The sequence below is a fragment of the Gymnogyps californianus genome, chromosome 2, assembly GCF_018139145.2.
Source record: "Gymnogyps californianus isolate 813 chromosome 2, ASM1813914v2, whole genome shotgun sequence".
Classification (NCBI taxonomy): Eukaryota; Metazoa; Chordata; class Aves; order Accipitriformes; family Cathartidae; genus Gymnogyps; species Gymnogyps californianus.
This window is the reverse complement of record NC_059472.1, coordinates 130,293,438-130,315,699: the sequence shown is the minus strand read 5'-3', so window position 1 is coordinate 130,315,699 and position 22,262 is coordinate 130,293,438. Positions and strand designations below refer to the sequence as shown.

The window sequence follows — 22,262 nt, the reverse complement described above, 5'->3', positions numbered from 1 at the left end:
TCTCAGAAGACTATTCACAGACTTGAGCTAATTCAAGCACACAATTTTGTTACCCAAATGTGCATATATAAAAGGATCCATCATACAACCAAACCAGGAATGTAAACGCATAACTGATCATTAAGCCTAGAGCCTGCAAGTAAGTCTGAATGTGAGTAGTTCTAGCGAAATCAGCATGAGTATTTATATTCATAAAGCCAAGTGTGTACCTGTACTTTTGCAAGACCAAGGAGATGGTGAGTGGTTAAGGTAATACATATGCAAATACATTACCATCTGCATTTCACAACAAGAGCTCTTGAAAAGCTTGCTTGGTTTTGCAAGATAATCTGTAGAAAACCAAGCAAATTAAAAAATAAGACCACTTAGTACAAGTTTTTGGTTAATTGTGGGTGTACAAGAGTGCATCAAAACAAAAAGCAAATAATCATACAGCAAGTATTTACCAGTATAGATTTTTATTTCTTTTCAAAATAATGGATTTGTTTAGATTTAAAATACTTCAGTAATTACCTAAAACAAATGTACACTTTGTTAGAACTTCTGGTAAGTGCTGTTCTTCAGTTCTGAAAATGTGTGACAGAATACAAGAAAATATAAAATTGGGTTAGCAAAATACAATAACGGAGCTTTACAAGAGGGACACACATTCTATGTTATTTTAACTAAGTCTATCAGGTAAACATGCTGTAACAGCTCTCCACTTAGAAACGCGTGCCTATAAACTTAATCTGCAACCTGAATCCCAGGAAAAATTCACTACTGATCAACTCAAGGCTAGTAGGTCCAAGGGGGGGAAAAAAAAAAATCCATCTCAAGCTGTGTTTCTTCATTAAACAAATCTTCCCTTTTTCCATAAAGTATTCATTTTTAATTTTAATAGATCACTATGTATCATAAAATCACTATATAACATTCTCTTACTATTCAAGATTCACCTAAGTTTGTAGCCATAATGTAAGTTATTTTATATGAAAACAGTTAAGTGTTTCATAAAAAAGAAATATTTATTGCATCTAGTGAAAAAAAAACTTTGATGGTTCTTAAAAAAAAGAAAATCACTGTCTGCCTAACTGCCAAACAATCCTTTCCTCTGGCTTGCTTTTTCTAGAATTATGAAAAAACCCTGGAGTTCGTTGTGATCTAGACAACCAAAGATGATTAGTCTGTATGGGATCAGGATGCACAGTATTTGATTAAACCCACATACTTCTCAAACAAGCTATAAGGATAAAAAAATGTGGTTTGTTATTGTGTCCATTTCCAAAGGACAGCTCACAAGGTTTCCTCCTCACGTAAAAACTGGAACACAGCTGAGAAGTCTTTCAGGGCATAGCCTTTCGCACACATCATCCTGTAGATCTGATGTGCCTGGGATCCCAAAGGAACTGGTGTCTTTGTGTTGGTGGCAGAAATCTGGGCCAAGCCAAGATCCTGTAGGGAGGGAGAAGAGGGAGGAAGAGGGCGGAGAGGAAGAATAGAAGGAAAGAAGAAGAGAGAAAGTCAGGGGAGAAACAACAAGGATATAAATAGCCATGTACATATTATAGGTTATTTGGCTTCCATTGTGAAGAGAACTCTACTGCCAACAAATACAATACTCCAGCCTTAAAATTTCAGTCCTGGAAGAAGGGAGTCTTGTTTAGTTTTTATTTTTAAAACAGAAACTCAATGTTATTCAACAGAAAAAACCCAAACTTTGCAAGGCAGGCAACCTCCTTCAGGACAGGAGGAATTTTAAGATTCTAGATCACTATACAGCCTGGTAGCAAGACTCAGACTTTTTTTCCCCACTTTGTTATGTCATCTCCAAAAAATAAAATTTCCCTGGCTATTCACTTAAGCATTTCACATAGGTTCTAATGGCATCATTTTCTTGTTCGGGCATGAGGACATCTTTCTTTATAAAAACAGGTTAAAAATCAAGCAGGAAGGATTTGAATAACAACAAAATTGAAGTCACTTAGCATACATACGTTTACTGTAATGTGATCACTTAACAGCAAAATAAGAGGCATAGGCCACTTTGTGAATGTGAATGGTTTGCAGCCTAACTGGAAGGATGTATTAAAGAATTCCTTAGGGGACTGTCCTGGGTCTGCTACAACTCAAAGTTTTCTTTAATGACTGAAGATAAAGGGATACGGAGAATAATTCTACTGCATTTTTAAACACTAAATTTGGGGTAAAAAAAGGAGGGGAGATTGCAAAGAGAATGAATTTGAAACCTGTCCTCCAAGAGTCCTTGGTCAACTACATCTATAATCTCAAATAAATAGGACAGAACTCAAAGGCAAGTACCAGGTACTATGACTAACCGTAGTTAGTTAGAAACAGTCAGCTGCATGCATGCTGGACAGAAATTACAAGCTAGGCCGGAGGATGTTTTGAATTCTAAGCTGAATCAGACATGAAACCAATCAAAGAAGGAAAAGCTAACGAGGGCCTGGATATATAAACAGATCTCTTGCCTAAGTATGAAAGTAATGCCTGCACTCAAGGTTGCCTTTATAAGGTCTTGCTAACAAAATCAATTTTGCAGTCCACATTTCAACAAAGTTGCAAAAGAACCTCTCAAGTGTTACTAGGAAGTGCCTGGATTTTCTGTCCATCCAGGACTATGGTGGTTTATAGAATTTGCTGTGTTTTTTTTTTTTTTTAAATAACAAATCTTTGATAGAGAAGAACTGAGAGACTGTAGTACTGCTGAGAGCACCTTTGGCTTCTCAGGGATGACTTACAAGACAGGTCTTTACTTTCTGTGTGTCTGGATTTGAATTAGCACAAGGAAATTCAAGATCTTACTCTACTCTCTAAATGTCACTTCGATCTGTAAATCGGCTCTATAAAGGTCATTCTGATACAAATCAGAATTATAGTTACTCTTCCTATTACCCTCGAATGACTTCAAGATCTAGGAAAATGGGAAAAACATACGTATCAGATGTCACAAGATCTAAAATATTCTTCATCTGCATCAGGGCAGATCATTCCTTCTTGTCTAGCAATTCTGTTGAAAGACTGATGACCTGACAAATTTAGGAACAGTTACTTTAACCTCACTTACAATAAGATATTCCATGACATATTCCTAGCCTCTTCTAAACCCGCTTTGTGAAACCTGTTGCCATATTATCCATTTTATTCAACAAAGCTTAAATCATGTCATGGAATAATAGAATGGCAAAATCATCTAACTCCAAACTAGTGAAGATGCTTGGTTTTGGTAGTGGTGATGGTGATCTGTTTCTCTCTGAAGGGGCATTCACAGAAGCAATCCCTGAAAATTCTGAATAGACTGCTAGCACAAATACAATTTCATAAAGCAGGTCTGTTCACTTTAGTAATGAAACTCTGGCTCCAAGATGGTTGAAACATCAGACATCTCTTCAATAATTAAATGGACAAGGACTCCTAACTCCAAAGTGCAGGAAGGTAGTTTTGGTTTTTTAAATTCCATTCTATAAATTAGAGCTTCGAAGGAAAAAAAAATACAAAATGTAAGTAAAGCTTATCTTTAGCTTCAGGTTGTGAAGTATTTTGCACCTTTTCTCTTGATATTGGAGATGCCTCAAGTGAAATAGTACAAAACAACTCTGAAACAAATTTGCCCTTTGCTGACCTTTTTGGAAAAGTAAAAATCAGAGCATAGTTTATGGCTCCTCTCATACTCTTTGGAACTGACAACATCTTCCAGATGTCTCACTGTACCGACTATTCTAACCACTGTTTCTCAGCTTGGAATACGGAAACAGATTCAGAATCTGCTTCCAATGCTCACTTTGGAAATACCTGGTTCCTTACATTTATTTTGCAATTGACATAAATGAAACTGCCATTCAGAATAAAACTCAAAGGCTGTCTTGACATGAGTCAAGAATAGTATGATATAAATCTAGCTCTTCTCAGGATTCAAAGAAGACATTTAGTTAGCAACTGTGCTGTGAATGAAAGATGGAACTTCTGGCTTGCAATGCCTCGGACACAAAGATGGTGAGGGGAAGTAAACTAGATTTTTTTAAATGCAAAATCTTTAGAGCAGGTTTCACATTAAGTTGACTAAATTCTACGTTTCAATATCAGATTTCAAGACTTAAGAGCTTTTCAGAGGTGTCTGACAAACTTTTCTGTCCTGGACACTTAAAATAAGGATCCTCTGGCTTTGTTTGAGAGATCCATTGCTGACAAAATATTTTTAAGAAAGCCTTTGACTTCTACCATATCTGATATGTGAGCAGTAACTTCAAGTTTAGTAACTGTGTTTAGTGAATGTGTTACTGAGTCACTCTTAGATATTTTCTTGTGGAGTATTTTCTTCTCAACCTCAGGGTTGTACCTACCTATTTCTCCTCTGAATATAGCTTTTCTTTTTTCTTAAGTGGCAAAAGCAGGCTCTGTATTTCCCAGAAAAAAAGTCGCCAACTCAAACAATTCACAAACTGCATGATATGTCACATACCAGGATGAAATGGATAGTAGCAAAAGTCTTTCCACAAACTAAGGAGCAGTGTCTTAAAAGAGGCCACCACTGCACCAAATAATACCCTGAACATGATCAGCTGTCTTGGCTACTTACTCATTCAAGTAATCTTCTGTCTATATAGAACAACATAGCATTGTTCAAGAGCCATGAGAGGAATTTAGTGTCTTTCCTTCTTACTGAGGATTCCAGCTTAAAGAAGGCACTCTTCAGGACTGGCAGGAGAGGCATAGTCAGAAGAGGTGAACGGCAATTACAAACCTCTCTGAGGAACTCTCCTCTTAGTAATCACTGATGCCTTATAACCAGTTTCAACAGGCACAAGCCAGGCTGCTATTCCTCCAATGAAAGGAAGATCTTTCAAGGCAGCTTCCAGAGGAGATGAAGGTCCCTCTTAGAAGCAGACTAAAAGAAAAAAAACCTTTACAAAGAAATTTAAAACGGAAGGAAGGAAATATGTGCCCCCATCACATTTATACTATGAGCTTATTCTGGACAAGAGTAAGAGTTATGAATCGTGAGAATAGAGATTGCAGTATGAAACAGGGCACAACAGGCAGAACAGATTCTGAAAACAGCACACAAGATGGAAACAAGAGCTTTCAGACAGGGCTAAGATCAGGTTGCTTATCTCTAATCAATAGCACTGGCAAACTCCAAACAATAACTTAACACATTTTATAAATCAATAATTTAAATAACACTTTATTGTCCCCTATATTCAATGACGTGGACATGACGTAAAAACTGCTGCTTTCCAATATTTTAACACATCCTTCAAAGAAATGAAAGCTCCTGGTTGTTGGTCCATAAACGTAAAATGTCGCAGGCCAACCATCGAGGGGTTTTTAGCCATGCAGCATTAGTAAGATTTTCTGGTGCTACCACATGCAAAACACTCTGGACCCACCACATGCAAAACACTCTGGACCCACTCTGGACAGAATTGGCTAATCCCACCGAATGTGCAAATGCACCAATTGACATAAATCAACTGCAAAACGACAGGAACAGTATCAGTAGACAGGTATTACATACAGGAACTCCAGCGCTCTGGAAATTTGCATGGCAATATCTGAGTTTGATCACCAGCTCCGAGACTGTTGTTTTAGTTTTAAGTGCTTAATTTCCACTGTACATGGAAGAGCTGAAAACGGCCAGAATGCCTAACCAGTTGGGAGCACTCATAAACTGGTATGCCTAAAACCTGTCCTATATGAACTCAAATGCCTCCCTCAGGACAGTATCCCCATGAAACTAATATTCAGTGTGAAATTGTTTCCTGCACTTACATGCTTAGATGAGAGATCTCTTCCAGGGCTGGTTTTATAATTTACCTTAGGCAATCATTGTGCTAAATACAGAAGTAGTTCAAAAGTCAGAGTTCTATAGCTCTTTCCTCCAACTGTGTGTCCTCACCAGTGGGATGCAGAGCCCTGACCTCATTGCCTACTTTCCTCTGGCCTCTAAGAGCTTTGCTTTCCTGACCACAGGGTGACTCAGGACAGTGCTTTTCCTACAACAGCCAAGAGCATGGCAGTAAGTGCACTCTCCTGCGATGGGATAGCTGTAGGTTACAACTTCCTCATGCTGAGAAGGACCTAAAACCCAGATCTCCCACTTCGTGGACAAGTAATTTAGATTACTAGGTTATTACTCATAAGAAGCGCTACTTCTGCCACCAACAAAGACAATTCAGGAGAGCTCACAGCATGGTGCAGCTGCCTGCAGAAAATCAGTCTGCGGGGGTGTGGGTTGAAACCTGTCTGCTTTCTGCATTCCAAATGGCCTTAGGCAGAAAGACAAGCACATAAGCAGTTGGCTTAGCAAGGAAAGGGATGCTAGAGGGCAAATCCAGTAGCACAGTTTAAGGTATCTGGAAGAGACTGGGCCCAAAATCTTAGATGCTTATGCCACTATTTGCACCTAATTAGGTCACCTCGATTTCCCCAAATTGCTCTCTTGAGCTTAGGCTCCTAAATTCTAGAGAAGTCAGGCAAGAGGCACCTAAATGGCTTACTGAACGCTTGCCATACGCACAAGTCCATCAGGACTTCTGGATCGAGGCAGAACTCAAAAAGACAGTGCATACAATCTCATGGAGTGGCTCAGCAGTAATAGTGGCTAGAAAGAGGCTGGAGGCTAAGGAAAAGTCCCCTACACAGCTCATTAATTCAGAGCTACAGTAAGAGGTTGGGTTCCCCTTTGTTCATGCACACATATTTCCCTGTAATCATAAATTTTCACCGAGAAGAATGTTTGCTAGAAAACCAGAGAGAAGCAACTGTACATACTTTACATGCAAGTGTTATGTACCTTAGCCATGAGTGTTGTTCCAAAGCCACCTAGATAATTGTTAGCAGACGGTACTCCTTCCATCACTCCAGGAACAGGGTTGTAGGTGTCGCTTGACCAACAGCGACCTGAGCTCATATTTAGGATCTTGGCCAGCAGCTTTGGGTCAAGGCCTAATCTGTCAAAGGTCAAGGAAGAGAAGTGTTAATGTCAAAATGCACAAGACATGGGTGACTTGCTTTATATCTTAGGACCCTACTGTCATTTCTCTCCCTTTATTCTAAGTCATGAAAAATGACAAAGTATTGATATTGGGGGTAGGGATGCTGTATCTTAAATTAAAGAGCATCAATCCACCATTTAAGCACTAGGCTTTCAGAGCTTTTTTCCTTTTGCACTAAGCAAATCCCCTTCACCTAGCAATTTTGAAAGTGCAAGCAAAATAAAGGTCCTCCGAGAACAGTAGTTCCCTTGTATTTCAATTACTAAAAGGCATTCTCTGTTCTGCTACCTACTAGGTCATGTACTTGTTCTTCATATCAAAATTATATTCTCTAAAGCTGAACAAAGCAAAAAATTCACAAGCAAGTGTGGCAGCGTGAACGTACTTGTGCAATATGTGTTTACACATGAACGCTAGTGCATTTTTGATGTAAGCAAGATAATGCAAATGATCCTGCTCTAACAATGTGAACAAAAATGCTACACTTCTCAAAAAATATTATTATTGTATACATCTGTACATTCTTTGCTTTGCTATCATTAAATCTTCATTATATACTCCTGCTTATGAGGCAAGTCTGCCTCTCACTGTGACATATGTTATCTATTCGCAAACATATATTATAGTTCTGGGTCAACTGTTGATAAGGTTACTGATCCTGATAAAACAAAGCTTGTCCAAGTAGAAACGTCATTTGTTCTATCACGGAGCTGATGGCATAAACTGCTGCTCAATGTAGACCCTGAAAGTTCTTCAATATCATAGGAAATTAACCCTCTTATGAATTCACATTTATGCTGATACTAAGTTGCAAGCGTAATTTTACACCAATTGCATTTATATCAATGACGAGCAGCAGTTTATCTGGCCCTGTACAAATGTTCAGTTATGCTCATGACAAAAAAGAAAGCAAGGGAATTATCTCCAGTAACAATCCAAGATGAGAAAAGGACATTTTAAAAGGGATATATCACAACCTTCTATAAAGGTTTTTTATAGAAGTCAAGACTCTTTACATTAGGTTTTACACCACAGACCTTTTGCAGATCTCCATAGCCGTGGTGATCCTAACACTGCTTCCAGGCACTGTAGCACTCAAGGTTTTAATTTGTAGATCCGAAAAGCTCATTACCAATAGAATAGTTGCTAAAACTGATGTCTATTTATTCCAGTAGGCATATCAGATTTGAAAAACCACATTTAAGACAATGGGCTCTACAGCATGGTTCCTGTTCCCATAATGGCACGCGTCTCCTGCAATTCTGCCCTCCTAATGCAAAGCAAGATCGCTTTCTGTACCGCAAAGGTAGCTTTTTAGCATTACTGCTATGCACTCTTATTTATGAATTGCTGCAGCAGCCCCTGGAATTCAATGGAAAGTCCCCTGCTGGCCTGAATGGGATCAAGCTTTATTCTCCTCCTCATCTTTTTCCAACCCTCTGACTCAATTGAATGCTTTCAATGGCCATTTATTTAAAAAGTGTATTTTCCAGCACCAATATGTTTTCACAGTATTTGAATTGTACTTTTATCTTGCATAGCGCATCAAAGTCTTCATCAAGAGCCACTCTGAATAACTGCTTTAATTGTTGTCATCCAAAAAACCTGCACTGGGAGCAGACAATGCCTGAGCTTTCAAATACACAGAGGTTGCTTTTTTGGCCAAAACAAATCTCTTGGCTTGTTTGTTTCCTTATCGTTGTTACATCCAGATCAGTGTTTTTAGCAATGTCGTGCCTGCTTGTGCCATATCTAGCTGCATGCAGAGGCCTGTAATTACAGCCACGAGTAACCGCAAAATGCATATAACCCTCCCAAAGAATGCTCTTCTCACAGTGTTCCAACTATCTCTCTGTGAAAGTATACTTTAAAAGATGTGTGTATTATACAGATATGTAAAATATTGTCTGCACTAGATGTGGCATATTTTTGCTCTAGGAAAAGAAAAAGGAAAATAGTGTCAGTTTAAATCCCTGCGTCTTCAAAATTCATTGCTCTTAAACACCATGCAGATTCTTTTCAGAAGACCTGAACCTATTTTTTTTCTCCTTTGCAGCAAGTGTATCATTAATAAGAGCAAGTTAGAAGTGCTTTGCATTTCATCTTTCTGAGGATTCATCCACTGGTGCATTTATAACTGACAGTTAAAATTAGACATATATTAAAATCAGTTACTGAAGAAGTCCTCTGTCTTCCACTGTGCCCAAAGCTTGTAATGGTCTGAAACCAGCTAGAATATACAGTAATTGTCATTCAGTGAGAGTCTATCCTAGAAAGTCATGCTTCAGTGGAGAAGACTGAGTTTCCATTTGAAATCAACAAATTAATCCAAGACAGGTATCTGAAAGGGCAAGTTTAATAGGAAGCAGCTACTGGGCTCTCAACCATGATAAAATGTTATTGCTGTTTCCCTGTAAATTGGCTGGGAACATATGATACTCTCTGCATAAGAGCTCCATTGCTGTTCAAGAGATATACTGCTCAAGCTATCAAAATGATGACAGTCTGCCAGTCCCCATAACAACTTGCCATTGGATATGGCAAGAGCCTGTGCATGCGCGTGTGAATTTACAATTACCAAAATGTTCTTCTCCCTTATAAGCAGAAAAGAAGCCCATGTATTAACTGTACTTATAATAGAGCAAAAACAATTGCTTCCCTCAAATCAATGCTTCTTCAATAACATTCCTAATGAACTGAACAGCAGAAACTCAGCCACTGACACACATACCAAAAAAATGGTTAAAATAGGATCCCTTCGAGCCACTGCTCAAAACTCAAGTTTTGCTGAGCTTTGATAAAACCACGTACTGAAATTTTCATACACTCCTCCAAGAGTTCAGTCTGGAACAGGCAGAAAAATTGAAATGGCATCTCACAAAAAAGATACATCCTGGTCTCATTTTAACGTGTAACAACTGAAGTAGCTGAACTGTCGAGAGTTTCCCACCTCAACGTGCTTCGGATAAATACCATATGAAGTTGCAAATATTCAAGCAGAACCTTAGGACCCTTCTACCACAGCTAAAAATGACATTGCCATTGGCGTTTTAAATAAGGTAAGTGCTTTCCAGCGTCATTACTAACCTTTACAAGACATAGCTATAGCCCCATGCTGAAGACAGCAGAGCCACAGTGCTCTTGGAGGAATTCTTTTTCCAGGCACTCTTTCTAAAATTTGCAGTGGGGATGTGCCCAGGGCTAATCATCCCTCAGCCTGCAGCATACGCTCCTCTCTACGCTGTTGACTCCCATTTCTGCTCATGTCTTCCATCTACAGCCCAGGGGTGCTCAGAGAAACCAGATCTAGAGACTGAAACTATGTTTAGACTCAGCAACACAGGGCAAAGTTCTTTTACCGTCTTTTCACTTTGTGTTTCTAAAAAGCAAGCAGGCACAATTCACATACAGTAAAATTGCTTAGAAAGAGCTGTATTTGCAGCTTTTGGCATAAATCTGGGTGCCACAGCAGTCCCTCCTCATAGTGATGACTTTCTCTGCTGTTGGAAGTACAAAAGTGATTTTGCAGTGAGGTTATTGCCATAGAGCCCTGGTCCCTTATATCCCAACCATATTAAGCAATCTTGCCCTGTCTTGTGTCACCACGTAAGCCCTTCCCTGAGTCTGTGCAGGGAGTATCTGAAGGGACCGCAAACTGCCTGACAGGCAGCAACTTCCATCTGACCTAAACACAAACCAGGTATCAGTAATATTTCATTTCTGAGCCTTCTTTTGCTAGTATTAGACTTTGTTTCACCGGAACTCAGGGCTTAGTAAAAGAAAGTTACTGACGCTGAGATGATCAGCAAAAAGAAAAAGAAAAATAGTCTCTGGCTGTGGACAGTATCACTTAACGTTTTTATTTCTTATTTGTGAAGTTTACATGTACTCTGTGTGTTGGTTTCACACAGTAAGTCACTACAGTATTTTGCAATATGCACGTTATCCGTAAGACCATATAGCAAAATCTACTCAAGATTTTTCTACTGACAAGTTGCGCTATCATGCTAGAAAAAAAGAAAATACATATGACCATGTGAATTCATTTCCAGAATGTCTGCCACACCTTCTAACTTTTAGTAGCAACATACATAAAGCATCAGGAAATTAATGGAAAAGACAAAACATAACAAAACAAGCATTTCAGTGATCAGAACTCAGGATTTTTATTTTTTTTAAATTAGTTACGGAATCTCAACCAAATTACTTTCAGTGAAAACGGACATGTTCATTAGTAAATGAAGATGATTAGTAAATAAAGATGATGTTAGAGTAAAGTAGAAAAGCAAGTGGAATATAAATGCAGAAATTACATCGCAATATTGCCTATTTTTCTGGGAGTTTATTGTGAAATTTTGGCTCATTAACGTCAGTTTTCCTTCTTCCTCACCACATTCTATTTGCTACTTATGTTGAAGTTTGGAAAAATTCTGTAATTACAAATATAAAATAAATAAAACAATAGCAGATGTAATTTAAAAATCTGAAATGAATATAACAGTAACTCTGCCTCAGAAAATGAAAATTTAGGCTGCATGGTTTATGAAAACATTAGAAAAGAAGTGGTTTATTAATAGAATTAATATCACACTGTTTTGAAGACTTAAGCTCAGAGTATATATTGGTTTCTGGAAGGTGCTGTAATAGGACTTTCTAGTTATATCTAGTTCAGTCAGCAATATTTTGAATAATTAATTATCCAAAGTCCCTAAAATTCAAGATTTAAATGATGTAGCAGATATACACAATGCATGTCATGAAGATATTTTATATTCTATCTAAAAGCTAAGAACATGTCTAAGCTCTGCAATTCCTATTATGAATTTTTTAGACTTCCAGTGTCCTTTACCGTTATTAGGTCAGAGTCAGACTTTCTTCACCAGATATGCATCAATCTAACAAATCAAGTTCAGCTTCCTACTCTCTCCAGACTAGGCAGCCACACTATCTTTTGAGTTTTAGACTTGAAAAAAAAATCTAATAAATGTATTAATATAGCAAAACTTCTAATAATTAGAATTATAACTGTTAACTTGTACAATTTGTACACACTGAAAGTGGAAAGCTCTTATTCTAGTTATAAAGAGAAGTCATCTTCTCCAGGATTTAAATCACAGCACATTAAAATCAATGCAAGGGTTCTAAATTACTTCATAATGCTTTAAATTACTGCCTCTGTCTTAAACCTCATGCAGTTTCAGACTAAATGAGATTCTGCTCTTTGTATAATTCAGGTTACAATCAGCAGGTTTCTTCTACAATAAGTACAGTTCCTTCTTGATTACCATGATTGTAGGGTAGGAAGATTTGTATATTGCCACCTTCACACTGGATTTTTGCTTACAAATGCTGAATACAAATTCAGCCAAAATTTAAACTGGAAAAGGACAAAATGAAAAATGAAAATTCTAAACACCTTCAGGCTACAATGACTGCAGACATCGACTCATTCTGCACAGGGCTTACATGCCCAGAATATCTGTCTTCCAACCCTCTTGATTTTATTTTATCTTCAATTTTAACTCTAATCATTCCTACAAATGTAGATAAAAATATAATGAAAAATCAGTTACATATGCTTTATTAAGTGAACCATGACTTAAAACAGAACCTGATGAAAGCTTTACACTACACTGGATTACAATAGTTGTAAACAATGCTACTGTTTTTATTACGGCTTGATGCAGACATGCTTCAGTATCTTACAGACTCTCAATTTTAAAATGTAAATGGTACAGGATATTGATAAACCAATTAGCACTGATGCAAAGCAAATTCCTCTTTTATCTCAATTACAACATGACAACTTAATAGGTCAAGATAGTCTAACATCTGAGACAAGGGCAATTCAATAAAACAACTGCATCTTGATATGGTAATTAAGAGGAAATGTGAATCCATTACATTGCCTCGTGTATGTGCGCATATGCAGGCGTTCTTTTTTATTTATTTAAGCATTTGATGCCCTCTTGCTGTTTTTATAGTGTATCAAATCCACATGAACACACGGTCTAAAGCCCAGTTAATAAGTATCTACAATATCTGTAGTTTTAGCAGGCCAATTTTAAGGATGCAACTGTGCAGATAAATAATTCATGAAGAGCCCTTAAAAGATACACAATTGCAAAATAATCTCTTCAAACATAGGATTTCTCTGTCTATAAATTTGCAAATGATTTAGATCTGGCTAAAAGAATTTATAGAAGGTTCAAATACTGTGATACTGAACTGGTTCTTGCATGCACTCTATTGGAAAACAAAAAATCTCAAAGACCACAGCAAAATAAATAGGTTACAATTGGAAAGGAAAAATAATTTTGTTTGAATATGCTGCCACTTACAAGTCAGATGTATCACCTGCTAGAAAAGAAATGGTACTCTTAGCATTGACAAGAGCGTAGTGGAGCATACTCCAGCTGTTTGACAAAGTAGGAGTTTTGGCAATTAGGACAAACTGCAGTGATAAAGTCAAACACAAAGGTAAATGTTCTTTTTTATGCTTTGATCTTAATTTGATATACACACCGTACTAGAAGTTTTACTTTACAATATATTTTGGAACAAATTAACAAAGTAAACAAAGCCAACAAGAGCCATATGGGAGTATAATACTCTGAATACACTGTACATTAGCTTAGAATACAAACAAAAAGTTACCTCTATATTACCTCTGCATGTTTATAATGCAAGACAAACATTGTACGTTGCACTACAGCAGAACAAATAAACTCTTAACTTATGCAGAATGCAACAACCTATACAACCAATACAAAAGAATATTCCTGTTCTGAAGAGCCCTACTTTAGTTAAATAATTCCTTTAGCATGTTAATGGCTTTATAAGAGAACTTTTGGCAAAAGTTTATCTATGCCATCTAATCATCATTGTCTCAGCAAAAGTCAACTGTAAAACACAAAAACTGTTAACACAGAAAAAATGCTTCAATCCAATACAAAAATCAAACAAACCTGATTCCAAGATTCATAGCCTCAGCAGTTCCAATCATGCTGATGGCCAAGAGCATGTTGTTGCAGATCTTTGCAGCCTGAAAATAAGTTAAACCGTCAATTAGTTTCTGCGTTTTCATAGACCTAACACGTAGGAATCTTCTTTAACTAGGTCCGGGACAGTATGATCAAATATGTTCTGACAGCTCTCTTCTAAAGGTAGCACCAGTAAGCACAGATCTACGATAGTATAGTCAATGAAAGCAACTCAGTTAGTATACGTGGCATGTAGGGGCTCTTTGTCCTTCAGAACATTCAGTAAATCTGAATTTAGAAAAAACAAAATTAAAATCTGTGTCCTCTAAGAAGTATAATCTCAACAAGCAAATGTGGAGAAGCACCAGGTCAGATGTTTTGGTGCTAAGCTATACAACATCCTGGAGAAGAGTGCCATGAGGTTATTTTATAAGCATATGGTTGAAGACAAGTAAACAAGCAAACAAGTACAAAGATATATTTTCATGCATTTAGTTCTGGAATAAAAGAGTAGGTATCATTAAAGAAAAACAAAGCAACAAAAAGAAAAGACTGAGATAACTAGTAACCCCTCAGGAAGCATTACCTGTCCGGTTCCAACCTCTCCACAGTAGACCACATTAGAACCCATGCATGTCAGCAACTCTTTGGCAGCATCAAATTCTTGTTCCACTCCACCAACCATGAAAGTAAGGTTTCCAGCTCGAGCAGCTCCAACACCTGAATCAAGACAACATCGGATTTAATATCACTATTTAAAAAAAAACTTAAGTAGTTTATCTTACCAGTAAAGGTCTGATGATGTAAAATTTATGTGCTTAATACTTCACTTACGATGAACCTCTCAAAGTCTATCTAAAAGTAAGCCTATAGTCCCAGTACTTACAGGATCAGAGATCTTAATTCTCAAACATTTGATGAAGATAAAGCCACCTTATCTTTCAGGCATACTGGTGGATAAACAATTCACAAGACTTACAGAAAACTGGCAATGTCACTCTTTATAGTTTCATATGAAGAAACAATCAACTCTTCCTGCAACTTTGCACCCCACAAAATTCACTGTATCTAATTACTAAATAAAATTTCTGATTTGTCAAACTACTCTTCACATATGACTATTCACAAACTATTGCTCAAAGTTAACTCTGCTTTTATCAGCTTTTCCAAACCTAGGCTAATTTTTATCAATGCTTCCTGATTTTCATGTAATTGAACATCTAAAAGACACAGGCATATAAAACCAAGCCTTCTGAATCTCTGCAGTTTATTATGTTTCTAATCTGAAGCACAATTCTACTTCATTTGAGAAACTTTGAGTTAGTTTCCTACATATAAACTTAACACATATACAACAACATAAAAAACTATGTAAAAAACAATGTAAAAATGATTCAGACACACACAAACACACTATTCCCAGTTTTATTCCTATAATTCTGTCCTGTCTTTACCACAGGTGAGTAAGCATACACCATAGTTCTTTGATTATACAGTTCCTAAGCCCAAACCAGCAAATTTTTCATGTGATATTTATCACCTCCATGAAATATTCTATTCCTTAAGAGAAGCCTAATTCTAATATGAATTACTCATACATCCTTAATCTCCTCATCCCCAACATTTAATGGGAAGAACTGCTAGGAAAATTTGGCCTAAACTGATGAAGACATCAGCTTCCTCACTATTTTTCACTTCAGCAAGAAGCATAGCCACTATAATTTTTCTGTGCTATGCATCAAATTTTGGCCTGTTAAGATGTACAGCTGCAGATAACAACCTACTTTCAAATTAAATGTGCTCAACTAGGTACAGTGTTCTTACAAACAGAATGTCCAAGTGAAACAGTTTGTTCTTCCTCCACGTGGCAGACCATTTTGTTTCTACAGTAAGTCAGGCTGCTCTCCAGCTATGGTTCACAGTTCTTTGTCACCAACTAGCTACCATAATAAACATTAATAAATACTTCTATTGAAATAGTTTCCAGAGTGTAACTGGAACTGCCTTCACTGAGCTAGATGTTGCGTAGTGACAAATGAAAACGCACTCTTAAAAAGCTTATCAGTTGAAGACAGAGCTTTTTTAAAAAACAAACAAACAAACAAACAAACAAAAAATACAATCTAACCTCAAATAGCAAAAAAGTTATTCTGTTAGAAATACACCCCACTTAAATGGGACATTTCTCTTTTCCTTGTTCCCCATTAATAAACGAAATTATGCAATAAAAAACAATAGAAAGAGAAAAAAATAAGGCCACAACTAAGCCACCATGGCAACCAAGCTTGTGCACAAAAAGTTCTGATAAAGTGGGCAACCACAGCAGGCTAAGCAGAGCTTCTCTCAACTTAAAGCCTTAAGCCCATGTAAGTGCTGTACCACAGCTAAAGAATGAAGTGGTCAGTATTGGACTTCCTTTCTGACATCAAGGACAGTTACACTGCAGCTCCTCACACCGAAGAATTTGAAGAATTTTTGTTTGCTTTCCCATAAAAATTTCAATTGATGCACTGTCTCTGTCCAACTGCTCTATGTGACTATGTCTACAAATGCCCCTTTCTGCATCTGTCAAGCATTACTTCCCCCACCCTGCCTTCCAACATGCACTATCTTTTGAAGTCACTGAAGAATTTCAGGCAAATCTGAGAGATCAAGGTCTCAAAAATAGTAAATACCTACCAATTATGTGAAAATAGGCAACAGAGTAGAGGAAAGAGGCATGAAGCAGCTGCTCAACCTATGTTACAACCTAGAATCACAGGATTGCTGCGGTTGGAAGGGACCTCTCAAGATCATGTAGTTTAACCCCCCTGCTCGAGCAGGGTCAGCTGGAGCAGGTTGCCCAGGACCATGTCCAGTCAGCTTTTGAATATCTCCAAGGATGGAGACTCCACAGCCTCTCTAGGCAACCTCTTCCAGTGCTTGACTACCCTCACAGTAAAAAAGTGTTTTCTTGTGTTTCAGATGGAATTTCATGTGTTTTAATTTGTGCCCACTGCCTTTTGTCCTGTCACTGGGCACTACCGAGAAGAGTCTAGCTCCCTCTTCTTCATTCTCTCCCATCAGGTTTTTATACACATTGATAAGATCCCTCCTGAGCCTTCTCTTCGTGCTGAACAGTCTCAGCTCCCTCAGTCTCTCCTCGTATGAAAGATGCTCCAGTGCCTTCATCATCTTCATGGCCCTTAGCTGGATTCACTCCAGTAAATCTGTATCTTTCTTGTACTAGTGAGTCCAGAACCGGAGCATCCAGAAGAACTCAGTCAGAACCACAGCTTTAAAAAAAAAAAAATCAGTCTATATGTACAATACTGTTGAGGTACTGAAATATCTACAGTGGTAAAGCTCTTCCTGCTCAGGTTGAGAGATACCCTATTTGCAGCCAATCCTTAACTGCACTTGAACAACTCCTTCCTGGGCAACTCACAGGAACTGGGCTAAGAGCAAAGCCTAGATTTACAGCGAACACAAACAGGTCATTGTCATCTTGTTGGCTACCAGTTTACTATGTACATGACCGCAAAGATTGCTACATTAATAAACACAATGATTTTCATTCCATTCCTCTAGCTATTTTTATTCAAACCACATAATGGCCTTTACCGCTAATCCTGTGATCTGACCTGCAGCAAATTAAGTAGACAATTTAAGTCAAAGCTTACAAACAAAATCCAGTACTATCCATCATAGGTCAATAGCCTTGTATCTAGATTACAGACTGCTAAATAGCTTCAGAGAGTCATTTATTAGAGCAAAATTAATGCTGACAATAGTTTTCAGCTGGTTAATCTTCTGACAGCTGCACTCTCTCACTTGTTCAAACACTTACATTTCAAGTAGAAAAAATAAATTAGTTAAGTAGAAAAAAAGAGCAATTTGTTGTATAATGCAGAAGGCTTGGAAAATTCTCTTTTTAAAAACAAAAACCTGTTTACTTCATGGTAAATTTTATCATCTAGGGTCCTTGCCAACTATCAGCTATTTTATCAGAATTAAACAAGCAACGCAGCATATCTATAATACTGGCAATTTAAAAAAAAAATTGGCAGGGAGTCTAGGAGTACAAGAACTGTAACTTCAGCTAAAAATAGAAATAAAAAATCATTAGACAAGAATGCACAGCTTTATTTCACAATCACAGATTCCATACCAACAACACAAGCCAGTAAAGTATTATCAGCTTTTAACACTAAAGAGAGCAATGGAGAAAGCAGAGCAGCTAATGTAATTTTAAAAAGCTAATGATTATTTTTCATCTTTTGATTTTTTTAAAGATCTCTTACCACCTAAGATAGTACTTTATGTACCACTGCTGATTAGGATCAAAAGTCCTTCAGAATCTATTTGTTCTTTCTAAAATACAAAAAGCCTCTTCTCGTCCTCAGGAAATGGTTTTCTGAGAAACTGTATTTGTGATTAGCATGTGTAAGATTTCCTCCGCTGCAAAGCAAGACTGCTGGAGCCCATGGCTGCAGTCCTACTCTCGGCTTCTCTAGGATGATCCCCCCACACCTGTGTGCAGAATCCTTTAAGGAGGTCACACCAGCAGATCCCACAGAGTAGCTCAACTCCAAGTTAGTAGGGCATAACACCATCAGAGTTTTTCCCAGAGATATAAACTGACAGGAACAGGTTTGCAGATAAATATGATAAGAGATCTAGCTAGTGAAGGGGCATGCAAAAAAATGAATCTGGGAAAAAGCATGGTGAGAAGTTATAGAGTAGCACTGCAGTATGGCATACCCACTTGAAGATGGGTTTCCTACTTGGGTACTAGAAGGTTTTGGACTAAGATCTGAAAAATTAATTTCTTTTATCAGAAGAGGTACATGAAGAACTGCTCTTCAAAGCATCCTGTTGCATCTGGCTGAGTTACTTGTGGGGCAAGGATTAGTTCAATCCATTTGCTTCTCACTTTGATCGCCAATGGATTGCTCAGTGAACCTGATGCAGAGTGGTTCCTGAGTTCAAAATTTTAGATGAAAATGTGAATGGAGGTTTAGGAGCCCTCATATGACAACAGCAACTGGTTGCAGCTATCCTGGGACAGTTTGGAGATGACCTCAAGTTTTAGCCTCCAGGCCAGGCAGCCTAGTTCAGTAGCCACCCTGCCCTTCCATAGTCACTTTCCTGTGCTTATTACAACAGTATTTAACATGTTGGAAAAAGTCTTGTAATTTGCCACTGATGTTTCCAGTTCTTTAAAAAAAAAAAAAAAAAGTCTTACCTCTATAGCTACATCATTAAAGCAGCTTGGTTTCAATCAGTTTGCTTATTATTAAGAATACAATTTGCTAGAAAAAAGATGTTAATGTAAAGATGTTACATGAAAGTATCTGCTTTTGGTTTCAGTTTTATTACATTTCCGTAAGAAGAGCAGAGTGCAGATGAGTTAAAGAGAAGTGATAAGGCTACACATTACAGCACCATCACAGTGGTGATGCTGAAAACAGTTACACTGCTGAAAATGCAGAGCACCCAAGCATATCCCTGTGCCAAAATATTTAAATCACTGTTGCGTTGCACCTGCAGATAAAAAAATTTGTTGCTGACAAAGTTGAGAAGAAAAAGTGAAACAATATGAATATAGCTGCTTCAGAGACTCCAAAGGACAAGCTGGAGATGAGGGCTATAATACCAAGCTTAGGCAAAAAAACATCTATTTTGTAATTTTTCTATTCAACATGTAGTCTATTGAGCAATTTTAACAACTAATTTTGTGATCTAAACTGGATAAAAAAATAAACAAGAAAAACAGTGCTAGAGTATTAATCCTCTCTCCTGTTTTACAATGTTGCACCCTAAAGCATAAGAGTTGAGGCTTTGCTTGTTATGCTTTGGGAAGTGCAAGGGAACACTGGTCCTTTATTCCAATATTTTTGCAAAAATGCAGCTTAAGCAACTGTAGTTGCCTCAAACAAGCACTTTCTTGTCATGTTTGCTCTCTTTCAGATAGGCTGAACTTGAGAGCCTGCATCTGTGTCGTGTATGTGCGTGTGTGTTTTTAAGGACTAAGCAGTTCTTTTTAAGTACCTGCCAGCTCACATGAAATACTTTGTCTTTTGCAACTCACAAAAAGTTAAACCAAAATACACAAGGAAAGATTAACTGAAAAGGTTACTATTGTTTTGCGACACATATAAATCCAAAACCAATTAAAAGGCATGTATAGGCAAAATCAGTTACAAATCCCTACTGGAAATAAAAGCAGAATATTTAAAATTATACTATAAATTTAAAATAACCACAAGGAGACTAGCTACTTTATAAAATATAAATAGGGTATAAATTTCTTCTACTTGCTTCATAGACAACGTCTGCCATCCTCAATCTATATCCAGGAAACAAGTAAACGAACAGTCTCAGAAAAAAAACCCCACAACACACCACCACTCCAAGGGCTTGTGTTTCTCCCTATTATAAAAATCAGCATCAAAGCTAGACCTATGAAGCTATTCTGCTGCCATATAACTAAAACACAGTAAATCACTTAATTTGCTCAAAAGAACTTAAATGTTTTAACCAGTCTGCCATCAGCGGAGATAAAGAAGAGGGCCGATGGGACCGGGCTGCAATGTGAGCCGTCTTTAAAATGCAATTGTTCTAATCATTTTCTACAGATGCAGCCTCACAAGGGGCTGCTGTCACAGGGACCATTTACGACTTGTTATGGTGTCTCTATTGTTTACCAGCGACATTCGCTAAAAAGGCGACAGCTGGGACGGAAAGCTGCTCCTCAACGAACAATATAATCCCGTGAAAGTAATCAACAAATTTAAGGGTGTTAATTAACTTTACACTTTATCATGTTCAATTAGTTGTCCTTTCTCGAAAAGATTGCCGTGCACAATCGGTTTAGAGCGTGCCATGTTTGATTTGTAAGTGATCACTGTTTCTGTTTCAAAGTCCATGTCAGATGTTCTCTTGGGTTTTGGTGACACAGATGAATGGCTCCGCACATGCTAGGGGGTGATCTGGTTTAACATAAACCAGCATAACATAACCCCTTGTTAACGTATCGCTGGCCTTTCCAGAGCAAGAACAGAAACGCCCGCGCACGCGGACGCACACATACATGCACAAAACCCCTGCAGCAGCACCACAGACAACGAGTCAAAGTTTTGTTTTTGCTGAAATGCAAAGACACAAATAAATGGGCAATTTTTCATCATTATATCTCAAAGCAAGACTTGTCTTTTAGGGGCACGCTTGGGATCATTTCTTCCCAGCAAGATCCCTAGTTCTGCCGCATTATGCACTATGCACAAGCGCCTTCGTACATTTTACATAATGCACGCTGCCTTTTCTAATGGCAGCTGAGCAAACGCTGGGTAGATGAGCTAAGTTCTTGAGTATATCAAATTCTGTGGTGGCTTTTAAATGCCTGTACTGCATTTATAATGGCAAGGATTCTAGAAGAAAGTTGAATTAATCTATTATTAAAATTTGCCATTTTCCCTTTAACGCACTGTTCCTGCTTGCTAATGGGACAAGGCAAAGCTCATGATGAAGCGACAATGTACTTGGAAGTGCACCTTAATGAAAGTCGTTGCTGCTTCTCTCTTCTGATAAATAGAGCTTTGCCTCACCATACCTCATAAACTAGTGATGTTTGAACAAAAATGGAAATGGAGGTTTAGGTCAGTGCTTTGAAGATTTATACGACCAGCACTCAATATTACTCCAGACAAAAGCATGCTTAAGGAAGTAGAAGCATCTCTTTTACAGCATAATCCAACTACACAATTTGTTAGATTATGGCTATACAAAGAAAAAAGCGTAGTGGATTTTTATTCTGCAGCAACAAGCAAATTAAATACACATTATCACCATTATTTAAGCAGTTACATTGTACATAAAAACAAACTGCAAAAAAACCCACCCACAAAACAAAACAAAACAAAAACGCAAAGAAAGCCCAATGGAAAAGTTGTTAACTCTGAAAGCTAATAATGGACTAGGTTAAATATTTAAGAGGACATTATAGACTATATCAGAAATAGCTGAAACCACAAAACAAAGCAGTAGAAAACATTAGTTTTCTGCTAGGAAGAAGATCTGCAGGGAGAAGGGAAGCGGTCGATAGATCCTTAAATTGGACGCAATAGCTGTTCTTCTATCCCAAGTTGGCAGCTGCTACATTTGCAGACCTGGTTCATTATTTACCCATAATGACCATCAAGCTCCAGTCAAAGTCAGATCACAACAACTGTCAGCAGCTCTTTTAATTAGCCTTGTTTGAATTCAGATAAATATCACAATGGCCCAGCTTCTGCTGAAA

The 22,262-nt window shown here is 37.6% G+C and overlaps 1 protein-coding gene across 3 annotated transcripts in view; it reads right to left on the bottom strand.

The window, feature by feature from the left end:
• Positions 1-440: 440 nt before the first annotated feature.
• HIBADH (3-hydroxyisobutyrate dehydrogenase) overlaps positions 441-22,262 on the bottom strand; it is an 85,431-nt gene continuing 63,609 nt past the window's right edge. For all 3 annotated transcript variants that reach the window (XM_050892644.1, XM_050892645.1, XM_050892646.1), the window contains exons 5-8: positions 14,568-14,701; positions 13,967-14,043; positions 6,797-6,953; positions 441-1,434 (exon numbers count right to left, since the gene is read on the bottom strand). In XM_050892644.1, coding sequence (XP_050748601.1) covers positions 1,276-1,434; positions 6,797-6,953; positions 13,967-14,043; positions 14,568-14,701 — 527 coding nt within the window. In that variant the 3' untranslated portion in view covers positions 441-1,275. The remainder of the gene's footprint in view (positions 1,435-6,796; positions 6,954-13,966; positions 14,044-14,567; positions 14,702-22,262) is intronic.